General features: G+C 51.7%; 2 protein-coding genes across 10 annotated transcripts; one reads left to right on the top strand and one right to left on the bottom strand.

Moving 5' to 3' along the window:
* Positions 1-300: 300 nt before the first annotated feature.
* LOC122366084 (cellular nucleic acid-binding protein-like) lies at positions 301-4,556 on the bottom strand. 9 transcript variants are annotated; one of them, XM_043337898.1, is made up of 7 exons: positions 4,375-4,474; positions 3,647-3,771; positions 2,874-2,926; positions 2,336-2,492; positions 1,665-1,930; positions 1,332-1,486; positions 301-962 (listed from the first exon to the last, which is right to left on the bottom strand). In XM_043337898.1, the coding sequence occupies exons 3-7, from the start codon at positions 2,883-2,885 to the stop codon at positions 866-868; spliced, it is 687 nt and encodes a 228-aa protein (XP_043193833.1). In that variant the 5' UTR covers positions 2,886-2,926; positions 3,647-3,771; positions 4,375-4,474; the 3' UTR covers positions 301-865. The 9 variants fall into 9 exon arrangements, with proteins under 9 accessions (XP_043193833.1, XP_043193832.1, XP_043193836.1 ...); XM_043337897.1 differs by having other exon boundaries at positions 2,911-2,926; positions 4,375-4,394; XM_043337901.1 differs by having other exon boundaries at positions 4,357-4,379.
* Positions 4,557-9,442: 4,886 nt separating this feature from the next.
* Positions 9,443-13,878, top strand: LOC122366083. Its single transcript, XM_043337891.1, has 3 exons — positions 9,443-9,943; positions 11,468-11,737; positions 12,526-13,878. Exons 1-3 carry the CDS (start codon positions 9,932-9,934, stop codon positions 12,736-12,738), a joined length of 495 nt encoding a protein of 164 aa, XP_043193826.1. The 5' UTR covers positions 9,443-9,931; the 3' UTR covers positions 12,739-13,878.
* Positions 13,879-15,220: the final 1,342 nt, after the last annotated feature.

Below are 15,220 nucleotides of genomic sequence, written 5' to 3'. Positions count from 1 at the left end.
TGAAATGCACACAACATGTTTTGGATGGATGAGTAGAAAACCGCATTAATATGTGTAAAGTGACTAGGCAAGTAATCGACAAAAATGGAAATAAATAACAATTTGCACCATAGAACACGTAGGCAAAACCTTGACATTGCCACCACAGAGCTGGCCAGTTTTCCCGAGATCCTGCTGAACCCCGCACGGCTGTCAGTGGAGTGAATAGGCCAGGGTCACACGCCTCACTGTCAACATCCAAATGATCACACCAGTCGCAGCCTCACCAGCTCAGCATCCGGCCTTGCCTCAAAGAGGACGAAGACGCAAACAATTTATTGCTTAGAAACATGATCGAATACAAGGCACGCAATTTTGCTCGAACAAACCAAGCTACGCATCCCCTCACGAGGGGCACGAAAGTAGGGTGTGAAGAACAAACCGACCCCGGGCGGCGGCCTCCCGACTCACCGGGACGGGCGCCGCGCCGGCCCGGGGCGCAACAGAAGTGAGGAAAGCATTAGAGCTGCCGCTGCCGCCGGCAGCTGGCGCTGCACGCTGCGCGCGCGCGCCACCCGTCGTCTGTCTCCCCGTCTGGACAGGCCCCGGCTCGCCGCTCCAACTCGGCCGGGGCCGCCGCGGCGCGTCCGCACCCGCGCCGTCTTCTCCGAACGTCTCCGAACTGACTGCGGCCGTCTGGACGGCTCGTCTGCGTCGTCTCCCTCGTCTTTCTCTCCCCAATTTGTCGGTCGTGAATTTGCTCTCGCTGCTCTGGGGCAGCCGTGTGGCGGCGCCGCGGTGCGCGGACGGCCGCCGGCCCCATGGACGGCGCTACCGACCCGCCGTGTGCTTCTGGCTGCGGCCCGCAGGCCCGGCCCGGCCTCCTCTAGCCGTCTCGGGAGCAGTCGCGCGCCATGTGACCGAAGTCACCGCACGTGTAGCACTTCATACAGTTGCGGGCAATGTGACCCGTCTTCTTGCATCTGTGGCGGGCAGGGCCGAATTAAGATCCTAAATTGATTTAGCATATACAAATTGACAATCAATTGTGGATGCACAACCTCAAACTGAAGACCATTTCCGATTTGAAATTGAAGTGACCCAAACTTGGTCAATGAGGCTAACATAACTCATAAGTTGCTTTCTGCAAGACCAACGAAGCAAAGTCAATTGTTTACCCACTTCTCAAAAAAAGTATCTGCACATGCAATCGCGAGCGAACGAAATGTTGAGTGTAAGTTTCATCTCCTGAATCAGTATCACCCTGGAGCGGGACAGGATTGCAGAGAAAAAGGAAAGACCAGGGAGAGACCAGGAGAGCGAAAGCAGGCGGCGAGTGCCCCACGACCCACCTGTGGCAGGAGTCCTCGCCGGCGGCCGGGTTGTCGGGACAGTCCCGGCTGATGTGCTCGGTTGACTTGCACGTGTAGCACATGCGCTTCTTCTCCTCGCCGCTGGCCTCAGTGCAGTCGGACGAGATGTGGCCGCTCTTGCCACACACGTAACACTGCCGGGCAGACGGTCAGACCACAGTCCGACTCAGCACGGCGGCTACAAACACACATTTCCCGATCCCCTGCAGCACACACACTAATGAACCATCCCTGTAAGGTCAACTAACAGCATTCAGTCCAAATATGGCGCTAATGCGCTATGGGCCTGTGTCCACGGTCTCACTCACTCACCATGCGGTCGTCGACCTCGCAGTCTCGGCTGATGTGGCCCTTTTTGCCGCACGTGTAGCACGTCTTGTCCGAGTCGGGACAGTCGCGCGCCAGGTGGCCGGTACCGTTACAGTTGTAGCAGAGCGGCTCGCGGCCGCGCCGCTCCGCCTGCGGGTTGGAGCAGTCGCGCGCGATGTGGCCCGGCTGGTCGCACCGGTAGCACACGTCCTCGCCGGCCGTGCAGTCGCGCGCCATGTGGCCCATCCGGTTACACTTGTAGCACTTCTCTGCGGAGCGCGGGAGGGAGGTGTGGCCGGTTAGCACTGGGTGGGACGGGCGGCTGAGGCGGGCGAGCGCCTGCTGTCGTAGGACTGTGAGGACGTCTGGATGATATTGAATGGTAAGACATTACCATGCTTGGGCTTTCTAGGACGTGGCGAAGATCTCGGTCATAGCGTACGTCCTACTTTACCAGTAAAACAGCACCGCTGATACGCTAATACATTGTACAAGTATGGAACAACCGATTACTGTTTGCAACGGTCAGAGAGAACATAACATATGAATCACATGCTGTTTGACGAAAGCACGATTTACGAAGCCGCTAGTGCCGCCAGCTACCCCCAACCGCCCAGCTCGTTTCTCATGTTGTGAGTGATAAGCCACTCGTCTGACCCATCCTGTGCACTGACCTCTGAACACGGTGCGTCCACCCCTGCCGCGGCCTCGGCCCCGTCCGGCCGCGCCCGGCGCCGGTCCCGACGGCTTGTGCTCGGCCGTGGGACAGTTGCGCGCCATGTGGCCCGTCTCGTGGCAGTTGTAGCACTCTATGGTGCTGACCACCGCCGGCTGGCACACGCACACACAGAACTGTCAGCATTGCAGTCGATACCTATCCATTCATCCGAGTATTCAATTTCAAACAACTACCAACTCCTGGTGTTACCCGTTGTAGTTAATGAAACATTTTGTTTGCTGCATCACACTTTGTTCAAATGTCATGGAAAATGATAGTTCCATAAAAATTCATAATGAATTATATGAATTCTCAAAATATATAAATGAAATATACATTGTCTATGCAACAAAAACAAAGACACAGGTAAGAAATGCTACATCAAAATATGGAGAATAACGTATTTTGTAAAAAAAAGCATTAAGCTGCAAAGCCACAGCTATATAGCAAATATCATAGATGGGCACCACTCCTCAAAAATGTAACTTCATTACTCGCTCCTCCATTCCTTCAAAACGCCACTTCCATTACTCGTTCCTCCACTCCTCTGCAAAAAATGTAACAGAAGTTTCTTAGCTAGTCACCTTGTTACAGCTTCACAACAAAAGACCTAAAAATGTTCTGTGCATTTTACACATAACTGCAACTGACACCGGTTCCAAATAAGGCCACCAATACAGAGGGCCACATCTCTACCCACTGAGACAGACTGCTTCAGTGGGTTCAGATAACTGGCAGCTTGCTGCCATACAGTGTTGAGTTGGAACCCTGCAGTATCAATGCATTGCAATGCAATCTGTCTCTCTTTTGCCTACCATTCACCTTAAAATGCAGTCCTGAAAGATGGAATATCAGCTTGGGAAAAACTATCTTCACATAATTTCTTTCATTCAAGTCTACCTGTGACAAGGCACTAGCATGTGTTGATGCATTAGTAATGACAAACTAAGCTTAAAAGAATTCAGAATAATTCAATCAATTGGGTGGGACAGCCAGTCAGCATTCAGATGAACCCTTAAAAATTGAAATACATTCCTCAGCTGCCACAATAGCTGGTGACATTTGGTTACTGAAAACCATAACAGCACTCAGTTCATCACTTAAAGAATAGATTGTGCCCATCTATGCTGTGCAAAATATTGTTAAAAAAATCAACACCCACACACTGATACATTACTTCAGAACAACCATCTAATATCTACAAATCAAGCAAGTGAAAAATATAAGGAAAGATTCAAATAGTGCCAATAGTATGACCTGTGCATACCTTTTCAGTTTTGGTGGTATCTGAATCATTCTTCTCAGCTGACGGACAGGCACGAGCCATGTGTCCCACCTCATGACAGCTGTAGCATTCCACAGCGCTGGCACTCATTGTATTGACAAGAATCGCTGAAAAGGGTACAAATTATAAGCATGACAAATTCAGATGCAATTGCAAGTGAGCAGAAGGGTGGAATCTGCAAACAGGGCGCCAGGGGGCATATTAGTCAGGTGATTATTGAGAAATTCTTTACCTTCCAATGCCTCTAGCAGGTCAATTTTGCAAAAGCCTTGATCAATTGCCCCAGGCACCCTGAATTCAGATTTCACCAGCATAAGTGTTTCTAAGTTAAGATTTGCATATCATGACCATCGCCCATGCTGATGCAGAGCTTCAGCCTGAGCTAAGCATGAACGAAAAGCCAGTCACCTTGACAAATAAAAACCACTGCAGGTTCAATGAAGCTGTAGATCAGAGTATATTGAGTGAAGATAAGGTAACAAAAATTTGAAAAACCATCAACATATTGTAACCTAAACAGAATTTGAAAAACTCAAGCTTGATGAATCGATCCACATGCAATTACCCTGTCACAAATCCAATAGGCAAAGATTTTAAGGCTAGTGAGAGTGTCTGCATGAGATTTCGGAGCTAGGAAAGTCTCGACCTTAGACAGTCAATTGAAAATAATAAAAAATTGGGTATTGTGCTACCGCCCACACCCTACTCACCAATCGGACGCAAATAAACTGTCTCACGCGCACGCGTCCCACATGGGAAAACGTGCGCAACAACCGCCGCCATAAAGCAAAAAATAATTGTAAAATATCTTAATCCTAAGACAACCAATGCAATTGACATATATATTTTCAGAGGTTTTTAACAAATATATTATAATAAATTATGAGTAACTGACTTTATTCGTGACAGTAATCATCATAGTAATCATTTTCAACTATTTCTGGAAGTCAAGGTTAAATTTCAGAAAAATCACTAAATTATGGATATTTGTGTCAAAGCAACAAGCGTAGTACTAAATGTAACCTAAGCCAATTTTACCATATTTATTTCCAGTAGGTAGGGAGGCTATATGATTTAGGTTTTTACGGTTTTAGCCCATCCGTGAATCGATAAATCTGGTTCATACCTAAACTACACTAATAGATCTGGTTCGTTTGGTAAAAAACGAGGCCTGCACAGTGCACACTGCACACTTAGAATTTAGCTTGAGCCCCAAGGTTACCCAGTCCGTAGGTAGGTACCACCTACCTCTTTGGCCTACCGGCCCCGGGAGCTGGGAAAAAGATATGCACGGCTGTCCTGTCCTATTGATACGAGTAGATATATGCACGGAAAAGATATGCACGGCTGCACGGCTGTCGGCGGACGGTCCGCCGGACCTATTGGTTTTCTAAATATGCACCGGCCGAGGGGAGGGGGGCGGGTACGACCCCCTCTCGCCGTTTCGCCCCTGATAGAGCTAGAGCGTTGCGGAAAAACGAGCGTGTGCGCCGTTACAAGATCAAGATGCAGCGATTGGTACCCAATTTTAAGGTCTCAGGTCAACTGGTGACCTCTGAGGTCAGGTCAAGTGGCCCAAGTGCCCAGGTTCGGTTTTTGGCAAATAACTTCGCAAAATTGGTCGCAGAGCCGCGACTCTGACAACATCGTGTTCGCCTTTCTCAAGCGCGTCGAATGGTACCTATACTTTTTGTCTGGGTGCGGTCAGTTGAGGTGTTGGCCTCGGGTTACGGTCAGATCAGAGTCTCTCAGGTCACAAGCTTGGCCGAAGGAGGTCATGTCGCATATCATTCGATTCGGCAGGTCTTCTCGAGTCTATCGGTGGCTTTTCCGACTCGCTAACTCAATTTGATCAGAAGTTATTGACGAAAAACTCTAATGACCCTAGTGACGTCATAAATAACGTCACGCAAGGTCAAAAATGCAAAAGTGAAGCATCCAAACTTACAACTTACAAGGAGTGCATGAAATCACGATTCCGTCACCGTGTGGTTGAGATAGTTTGAGATCGTTCGGCCGGCGCCATAGTAGCAGTTTTCATTTTTTTCCCCCATTGACTTATGTAGGTAGGTATACCTATCTACCTAATGATGAGGTCACGGTAGCTGACCTGACCTCATGCGACCTTTAGGAAAAATCCGAGATATACAAGCTGTGAGACCTCTAATGGATACTAGGTCCCGAAAGTTTCATCTCCTTGTGAAAGCTCCTCTGACACTGAGGGCGTTGCGAAGTTGCGACATCTGAAGACCGTGCAGAGGTTCACTTATGACGTTATAGGTCAGTGACCTGACCTGACCCGAAAATGCAGTTGGTGTCAAAAGATCCAGCTTGAATCAAAGATCAGCTATGCCAAGTTTGCAGCTCTCCATCTCCAGCGTGCTTGGAGCTATCGCGAAAAAAAAACTATGGGTTTGATGCTGTTTTCCTACAAGTTATTGCAGTCTCCCGCATAGTGCGTGTCTCTCCCTCTCTCCCGTAGGGTATGGCTAGGTGGTGGCGCCCCACATGTCATCACAGTCACCGTATGGTTTGGTCGTTGGTGTTTGTGCTGTGCATTCAGGTACCCACCACACCGGAGATCGGCGCGGTGATCCCACCGCGGTGGGACAGGGGACAGGCGCTGTGGGACAGGGGAGAGGCGCTGTGGGACGGGGAGCGGCACGGGGTCCCGCTCGGTTGGACCGGGACCATCGCAGTGGTCTCGCCGAGTCTGGCCGACCGCGGAGACTGGCGGGCGGCACAGCCAGCGGTGACAGTGACCGGCCGATTAGCAGTTCCCGGTAGCACCTTTGTTTACGAGGGGCGCCGCCGCGGCCGGACAGCAGTGCTGCCGCACAGGGGACGCGCCGCGGACGTCCGGGGAGTACCGCTCTCTCAGAGACCCGTCTGCGCCGCGCCGGCCGACAGTCAGCGACGAGCGGTGATATCAGAGTGTCCTCGTCCGTACGCAGCAGCCTTGGGGGGCTCTCAGCGACCCGCCAGCCGCGCCCAGCCGCCATGTCTCTCGCGCGCCCGTCTCAGGAGTGTGACAGTGCTGAGCGCGCCTCGGCCGGCGGCCGGTGGGCTGCGGGGGCGGCCGCGCCGGGCCCCGTCAGCGGCTGTGCCGCCGGCGACTGTCGGGTGTGCGCCCTGTGTGTCCGCGGAACAGAGAGGGATCCACGACCGGGCGTGGGTCAGACACCGACCGGGGACACCCGCCGGACCACCCGGCACACCTCTGCACGACCAGCGGCACGTGAGTCCGCCGAAACGGGGAACCGAATACTCCAGGGGTCGACCACCACGGAGTCTCTATTTGGTATAGTACCTAAATCGAGTCTCACAATAAGCGTAGATGAATAAAAACTAAAAAGGCTGAGCAAAGAGCACGTAGGTAGCTTTTGTGGGTCACAAGTCCACTAATTGACAATGTAAGTAGGTATTATTAGGCTAATCAATGAACGAACACAAAATGTTAATCCAGTCCGTCCATGAGTGTCAGCCGGCAACGTCCGACCCCCCCCCCCCCCCCAAAAAAAAAACGATTTGGATCCCTCCGGCCATCAAAATACCTACGTACGACATTTCTGAAGTGAGCACACAATCAATTCATAGTTGGCGTAATGGGTACTGAAAGAGTTTTAACATGGTCTATAGGTACCTATCACGGGTTGGTTACCATACCGTGAACTCGATAGAAAAACATGGTTGCCGATCGGATGAACTATTTAAGCTCAGAACGAGCCGACACAAAAAGTCGAGTACCTACCTACCAGTCATCAGTCATCTACATAAATACGCTCGCCGTGTCCATACCTAATTATAGTATTCATGAATGAACGGCGGTCGTACTAGCCCTGCCAGACGACACCGTTATCGTGGCTGGTAGGTAATCCCGCATTTCATGAAACACCGGTTCCCAGCGAGGGGCGTTTCAGGAGCTCGGAGCCGTCTAGGGAGAGAAGGAGATTAACGGAACCGCAAAACACGATAATATTGCTGGGCTGCTTGGGCAGGAATATGAGGGGTGAATATAAATCGGCTTCCACGTACCTACCTTATCTACCGTGTTCGGTACATAAATATGACTCCAAAACAGGAATACAACTATGTAGGATTAGAAATCGGCAGCAGATGCCAGATATAGGTAGGCAAACCTAATAGAAAGTAAAAAGCGTAGTTTTTTAATTACGTTCTATGTACAGTTGATTATAGGTAGGGGAGATCCGTGTAAGACGCCCAGGGTCGGTAAGAGGCCCCATCGCTTTTTTTACCAAACCAATAATGTTATTTATTTTTTAATGTACTTGTAAAGCAGAAGCCCTCTTGAAACAACAACTCACGAAACCTGAGGTATCAGGTGCGTCGCAGAGACTTTTGGTAAGCCTGTTTCTGTTTTTGCCCCTTTACTTGCCAGATATATGCATCTTTATCGCCCTTATATATCTGAAAAAACAATGGCTATCAAATGCAATCTTATCTCATCGAAATTTGTCACATGTTAGCTTCAGAATAGACCATGTTCTGGTGCGCTGCAAATGTCTCATAAACCATAAAGATTGTGACGTTAAAACACTGCATTTTTTTAAGAGGCCCTCCCTTCGAGGATGATAAAACGCCCCCCGATAAAAAATGCCCCCGATGCTAAAACGCCTGCACCTGCGGCAGGCGTGGCATTCTTCTTTCAAGGAGTTTGTTTTTGTTTCTTTTTTTCTGTTTCTTTTCTTAGAGGTAATAGGTACAATTTTCGTTGGTCATCAGCGTTTGGTTGTGCTAATATATAGTTTTCGCATTGTTCGAGCGCTTTGGAAGTGTTATTGGTTTCGATAACACCGTATTTGCTTAGCGTTTCGAAATAAAAGGCCTTGCAGCTGTGTTCGCAAAGCGTCTTTTACAAGTCGACTTGACTTGTAAAACGCCCGAGGGGGGGGGGGGGGGCGTCTTACCATACCCATAGTGTAAGAGGCCCTTTTGCAACTTTTTCCAAAATGTTTAAGTTTACGGTTTGTGTACCCCCTAGATTCATTTTGAATGCAAATATGTATGGGAAAATGATGCATGCTCACAGCGCATGCACACGTTAGCTCTTAAATATTATCATTTGTCTAAAAATAGCAACTGAGCTTAAGGGGGGGCCTCCTGCACCACTCTCCCCTATATGATGTATGGCGCGATGGCACGACATGTTAATGGCTTATTAGTGAACTCCTTAGCTACGCAATACGAATAACGCATTGCTGTCTGTGCAGTGTACACTTTAAATAAACTAGATCTAATAAAAACTGTGTAGTTTTCCTTCTATCCGAGAAAAGCGATGAAACTTTGTCAATATCGGGCTCTGCGAGATGGGCAGCTCATGCCTAAAATGCCCGCCATCCATCCGCCAGCGCCCACACCGATCGTCCAGGCACGCCGAGGCGCGCCTACGACACACAAACCGAAGAGCACAGCACTGCTGATACTGTGCCGCATGCCCGTCTGCCCTGCGGAACAGTATACCTAGCCACGGAGGAATACGATTAGCCATTCGTAATGCCGAGCCGAGATACGGGAATAGGAGCGAGCCAAATGATTGTTGGGTTTCATCTTTTTAGATGATCAACATGACCGGCGCAGCGGAATACGATGGAGTAGGCCGTAGGGTGTCAGCCATGTGAGTTTCTGTGTGCGTGGGAGAGGGGGGAAGTGTAGAATGTAAAGACACGCCGCTGTTCTCACCGCCCCGATTGCCGTTAATTCTGGATAATCTTCGACTTCGTCGCAGTCAAACCTGGTCCGAGTTGTGTTAGACTGATTTGAGTCACCAAGCTGTTCATGTGAGATAGCATGCCGATCTGCACCAGACGTCTCCCGGCGACACCATATCCGGATCACGTATCTTTGGCATCCATCGTTTGTATCTTGATCTAGAGCGAGCGCTGTGGGCTCTGGTAACCCCGCCCCGGTCCCTCTGTATAACCCCCAGGTCAGTCGGCGCTGGTTTCTGGTGACCCGGTCCCTCCGTGTATATTGTACCTATAACCCTCAGGTCAGTCGGCGCTGGTTTCTGGTGACCTCGGTCCCTCTGTATAACCCTCAGGTCAGTCGGCGCTGGTCCCCCTCCTGCTGATCGCCGCTCTGGTGACCTCAGTGAGCGCCAAACCGGTCAAACGAAGCTGGCGAGACCCGTGTAACCTGGAGGCGGCGGCGGCGGCAGCCTCCGGCGGGAAGGCCACCGCCGAGACCAAACTGCTCGACCAAATCATCAGCGTCATCGACGTCATCCGACCTAAGGTCAACCGGCTAATGAACAAATTCGTGAGTACCGACTGTAGGGTAACGGGGAACGAATTGTCCCTATATGCGAAACTGCATGTGAACTCGTCACCAAAGATCTTGTGTGGATACGGCGTGAGGCACTGTGATCAAAATTCTTCGCTGATATAAATATTCCCCTTTCATGCTCACATATCATATTGGGATTGAGGAAACCTGGCATTCACTATTGCAACAAAGCTCACGCGAGATCCTAAGTGTTCAACTTCATGTGAATCTGAAAGTCGGGTAAAGAAGTAGGTACATCAAATAAACTGATACAGGTGAATCAAGGGAGGATTACAGCCTGTCAATGCCACGCCGAGATGCCACAGCGATAAAATCGGGACAAATCACACTGCCAGCCACCCCCGCGCCGCCGCGCCGGTCGCATTACGTCATCGTGACGTCACGATGTGTCATGTGGCGGAGAAAGTGGCGGAGCGGGGTGTCAGGCGCCGCCTGCGGTCTCACTGGTTACCCAGATAGTCGGTCTGCCGGCCGGCCGGGCGCCCTCAGGGTCGGACGGGTGTTGACCCGCCGGAGGAGGGGCTCTTGCGGTCACCTCCGCAGCGCCGCCGGCGACCGCAGAGCCAGACAGGATCGGCCGGGAGGCGACACGCTAACCCACACACGGACGCAAAAAAGCGTCAGGATTTAACCCCCGCCAGACATATTGGTTTTCTACCTAAGCGGCGGCCGGGGGGGGGGGGGGGGGGGGTCCGTACGACCTCCCCCTTCTCGTTTCGCCCCTGAATACTGAGAGGTAGAGCCTTAGGAAATAAGAGCGTGTGCGCCGTTACGAGACGCAGCGACTGTTACCCGATTTTAAGGTCTCAGGTCAACTGGTGACCTCTGAGGTCAGGTCAAGCGGCCCAGGACAGGGTAAGGTTTTTGATAAATAACTTCGCAAAACGACTGGAGAGCCGCGATTTTAGCATCATCGTGTTCGCCTCGCTCAGGGGCATCGAATGATATACTTCTTGCTAGGGTGAGGTCAACTTCAGGTGTTGCCCTCACGTCAAGGTCAGGTCAGAGCCCCCAGGTCACGAAGTTGGTCAAAGGAGGTCATGTTGCATATCGTTCGATTCGGCAGGTCTTCCTGAGTCCATTGAAGGCTTTCTTGACTCGCTAACTCAATTTGGTCGGGAGTTATTGACGAAAACTCTTATGACCCTAGTGACGTCATAAATGACATTACGCAGGGTCAACAATGCAAACGTGAAGCCCTTGCAAGGAGCGCATGAAATCACGATTCCGTGTGCTTGGGATAGTTGAGATCGTTCCCGGCGCCAAAATAGCAGTTTTCATTTTTCCCCATTGTGAGGTCACGTGACCGACCGGCGACCTGACCTCATGTAACCTAAAAGAAAAATCCGAGATGTACAACTTGTGAGACCTCTGGAGGATACTACGTCCTTTTAGTTTAATCTCCCTGTGAAAATTTCTCTGGTGCTGACGGCGTTGCGAAGTTCCTCGCCTAGCTGGAGCAGACCGTACCCTGACCCCGCCTCCCTCCATTCTCAGCTGGAGCAGACGTACCCGGCCAAGGACGAAGCGGAGATGCTGCGCGACTGGGGCCAGCACAACGTCACCTGGCTCGAGTTTGTTCGGGAGACGATGGCGGCGCACGCGGCGCAGCAGTCGCCGCTGTCGGCGGCCGGCGCGCTGCCGCGCCTGTTCGCCGACCTGCAGCGGCTGGCCGTCGGTCTGGAGCGAGCTGCGCTGGAGGCGGCGCTCACCGGCAACGGCAGCGGCCTGGAGCTGTTCCGCGCCGTCCAGGCCGGACTCATGCAGGTGGGTGGAGAGAGACGGAGAGAGGAAGGAGAGAGGGGAGAGAGAAACAGAAATGATAGAAAAAAACCTTCGGAGAACTCCCATTCAATCACGGACGAAACTGAGCTCTGAACTGCACAGGTCGATGCTAAATATGGATGGGGAAGCATACCCCTCTAAATGATGATAGGGTAGGTAAGTGCTGTTCCGTGCGAAGTTGGCGTGTTTTGGTTTCCGCTGTTCGTGTTATCCCCCGGCCACTGAACGACGTCTCGCGTCATTTAACGGAGACGGCATCACCATTCCCGGGAGAGTGCAGCGCCTTTTCCGGCGATCCGGCGCTAAGCCTTCCAGTCATTGCCGTCCCGTCAGGGACAGAGGAGCCTGACGCAATCCTGGCCACGGGCCCAGTCCCTCCGAGATTTCCCCGTGAAATGGTAAAACATATCCCAGCGCTTGTGCGTTCTCCAGCAATTACTGGCGTCGTCTCCGAGACTGCCACTGAGTCCCTCTGACCCGTCCTTTGCACCTCGGCCAGCTGCTGTGTGAGCTGCAGCTGGCCCACGTCCGACCCGCTGCCCCGCCCCTCCCGCAGCTGTGTGAGCCTCCTCTGACCCGCTGCCCCGCCCCTCCCTCAGCTGTGTGAGCCTCCTCTGACCCGCTGTCCCGCCCCTCCCGCAGCTGTGTGAGCCTCCTCTGACCCGCTGTCCCGCCCCTCCCGCAGCTGTGTGAGCCTCCTCTGACCCGCTGTCCCGCCCTCCCGCAGTTGTGTGGGCCTCCTCTGACCCGCTGCCCCGCCCCTCCCGCAGCTGCTGTGTGAGCTGCAGCTGGCGCTCCTCGAGAAGCAGCTGGAGGCGGACGCGGCGCGCGTCACCGACATCCTCGAGCACGACGGCCCCGACCTGGACGAGACGCGCGAGAGGGACCTGCGCAACTGGGTGCTCATGCGCGAGTACAAGGCTTACATCGGGCACGTGCACACGGTGGTGCGCGCACTTCGAGAACAGTCGGCCGCCGACTAGCGGCGACGGCTGGGGGCCCGGCGGGGGCCGAGGGGTGGTGACGCCGCTCTCCGGCGACCGCAGCGGCGCGCCGGCACCCCGGCCGCGCCGCAGCACCGGGTATTAGACGAGCCAATGAACGACGGCGCCCGTCGGACGTCGACAAGGCCAGGGGCCCCGGCGGAGCGGCCAAAACCGCCCTCTACGGAATGTCAAGGCGTCAAAAGTCGCCGGCCTGATGGTAACGGCCTCATCACGAGTTCGGCAGGATTTATCGGTGTTCAGCAAACACCTTGCCTGGGAGGACCTTAGTCGCTAAGGCGCTCTTCACGGCAGTGAGACACGTGCCATCGAACTATTGCAATGTGTTTGTCACTCTTCTGTGACCACATCAAGCAAGGGAAGTTGAGCGCAGAGTCCGACGCGCTACATGATTATGTACCTGATTGAACTGTGTCATGCAGCTATTTGCAGCTGTTAACTAGTAAGTAACGTTGGCTGACTAAACGCTGACCGTTTCCAGCAAGCTCGATTACTTTCGGTGTTTGGTTTACGGCAATACCGGCTACACAGGGCGTGCTTCATGTCTATCGGAGGGAGAAAAATGTTATTTTCCTAGATTCAAGCGATAGCACCCACGGAGAAGGCAGGCCAAAATTGTCCACATAAGGGACGTGGGTGGCGCTTGAAGTTAACAGGCGCAATTCAACCATATTTGCGTCTGAAGCGATAATTGCAGAATGCAGATTGTTTCAATGGCGACACGTCATCGAGATCTGTGTTCATTTTATACGACTCGCGAGGCAGTTGCGGCTTCCCTGACAAGCTGTGAATGTCGGTACGAAACACTAGCACGCCGAGATCTTGACAGTGAGCTGTGAGCGATCTTACCGTTCAGCCACTGTGCATTCCTAAATATGTGATACTTGTGTAAGAATAGTTTTTTATATGACTGCTCTTTTGTGAATAGCGCGAGCATGTATATTGCAAACGATTATCGTATTATTGCGTTACCTTTCTGTATCATTTTTGGAAAATGTGCTGAGTTTTTAGCTGACACTTATACCGAGTGTTGTCTCACGCTGCTGTGTACCGATGTGCTGAATACAATTCAAGGTAACAGCTGTGGATTTAGCGACAATAAATGTCGTGGAAAATAAATGCCGTCCCAATGTCGCTCGTGGGCGTCAGACCTGGCTGGAAAGGAGTCTGCTTTCATCAGCGACCAAGGCTGATGGGGAGAGTCATATTAGGCCACTCATGTAATGACAAACTGACCTGTTATACAAGTCGTGCCTGCCATACTGAGTGTAGTTCGAAATATCGTTTTTACAACACAAATCGTTTTACTCTCATCTACAGGGTTTTATTCTACACAAGTTGGAGGGTAGCTCGTTCTATTCAGTTTACAAGTAAAAAATGTACAAAAAGATAATAGCAAGCAGCAGCCGAACGAACCCTGTTTCCAAGGAAGAAAATAAATACGAGCGTAAGTAAGAGTGTATAACGGAATTTTATCTGTCCAAATACGGCCCAGCCCTCTGGAAGAGAAAATATACCGTGATTCTGAAAAGTGATATTTGAAAACCGCCTCCAGTCCCGTGATACTTCGACCGAGAGCCACGAGAGCTCCCCACTGCAGCCCCTCACAGGTCTCACTGCGGCCTTGAGGCCGTCCAAACACCCCACACAAGTGGTAAGAATGAGGAGTGGCACCACAAACATAGAAATGATGCGCCAGAGGCGTCCCAATTTTCAGAAGTGCGACACCCCCGGTGTCTGAAGTGTATCGTTCGTTGACCCAACCGGTTTCTTCGGAAATACTACGCAATGTTTTGGTTTGAAGTAAGCCACTTAGCTACTCCTGGGTGAAGGCCGCCGGGCAGCGCGGTGAGAATTGAAGGCCACTGTACCACTGGGGCCCCGGAGTGGCGGAAAAGAATGAAACTCGCCGCGATCAACACACAAAATCCCGACTTGTGGCGGATAATCAGGAAGGCCATACCCTGCCCACAAATGGGACGACATCTCAGTGGCAATGGCCCGCAGCTCAGCACCTCCCAAGGCTGTGTGAGGCAATAGCAGAGTGAGGACTGTCGATCCTCACAGGACATACATACGGCTGCACTTCACAGTAGACTAGCTTTGGGGAACATTGCCAAACAAAAGAGACAATACTCCAGGACAGTTATCAAAACGCAGCGAAATTGAGTGAATCTAGCTCCGAAATGATAATGAAATATCAATAAAGAGAGTCCAGGATAAAAAGGGACTTCCCAGTATTCAGACACGAAACTGATATCACATTTCATAATTCAGTGCGTATGACATTGTGTTTTGGCCTCCGGGATTACTCTCCGCTGGCCACAACTGCGACCGATGAAAGTGATAAACACTGTCAGAGAAAAACACTCATCACATTTACGGGGAAGGGTTCGGCAGCCGCCAACATACCTAATAACCTCTGGCACAGGTGCGTTAACCCGACATGCCGTGAGGGCTC

Source organism: Amphibalanus amphitrite, unplaced genomic scaffold (assembly GCF_019059575.1).
Source record: "Amphibalanus amphitrite isolate SeventyFive unplaced genomic scaffold, NRLGWU_Aamphi_draft 000783F_arrow, whole genome shotgun sequence".
In the NCBI taxonomy this organism is placed as follows: Eukaryota; Metazoa; Arthropoda; class Thecostraca; order Balanomorpha; family Balanidae; genus Amphibalanus; species Amphibalanus amphitrite.
Note: the sequence above shows the minus strand (reverse complement) of the source record. Positions and strands in the feature narration are given on the sequence as shown.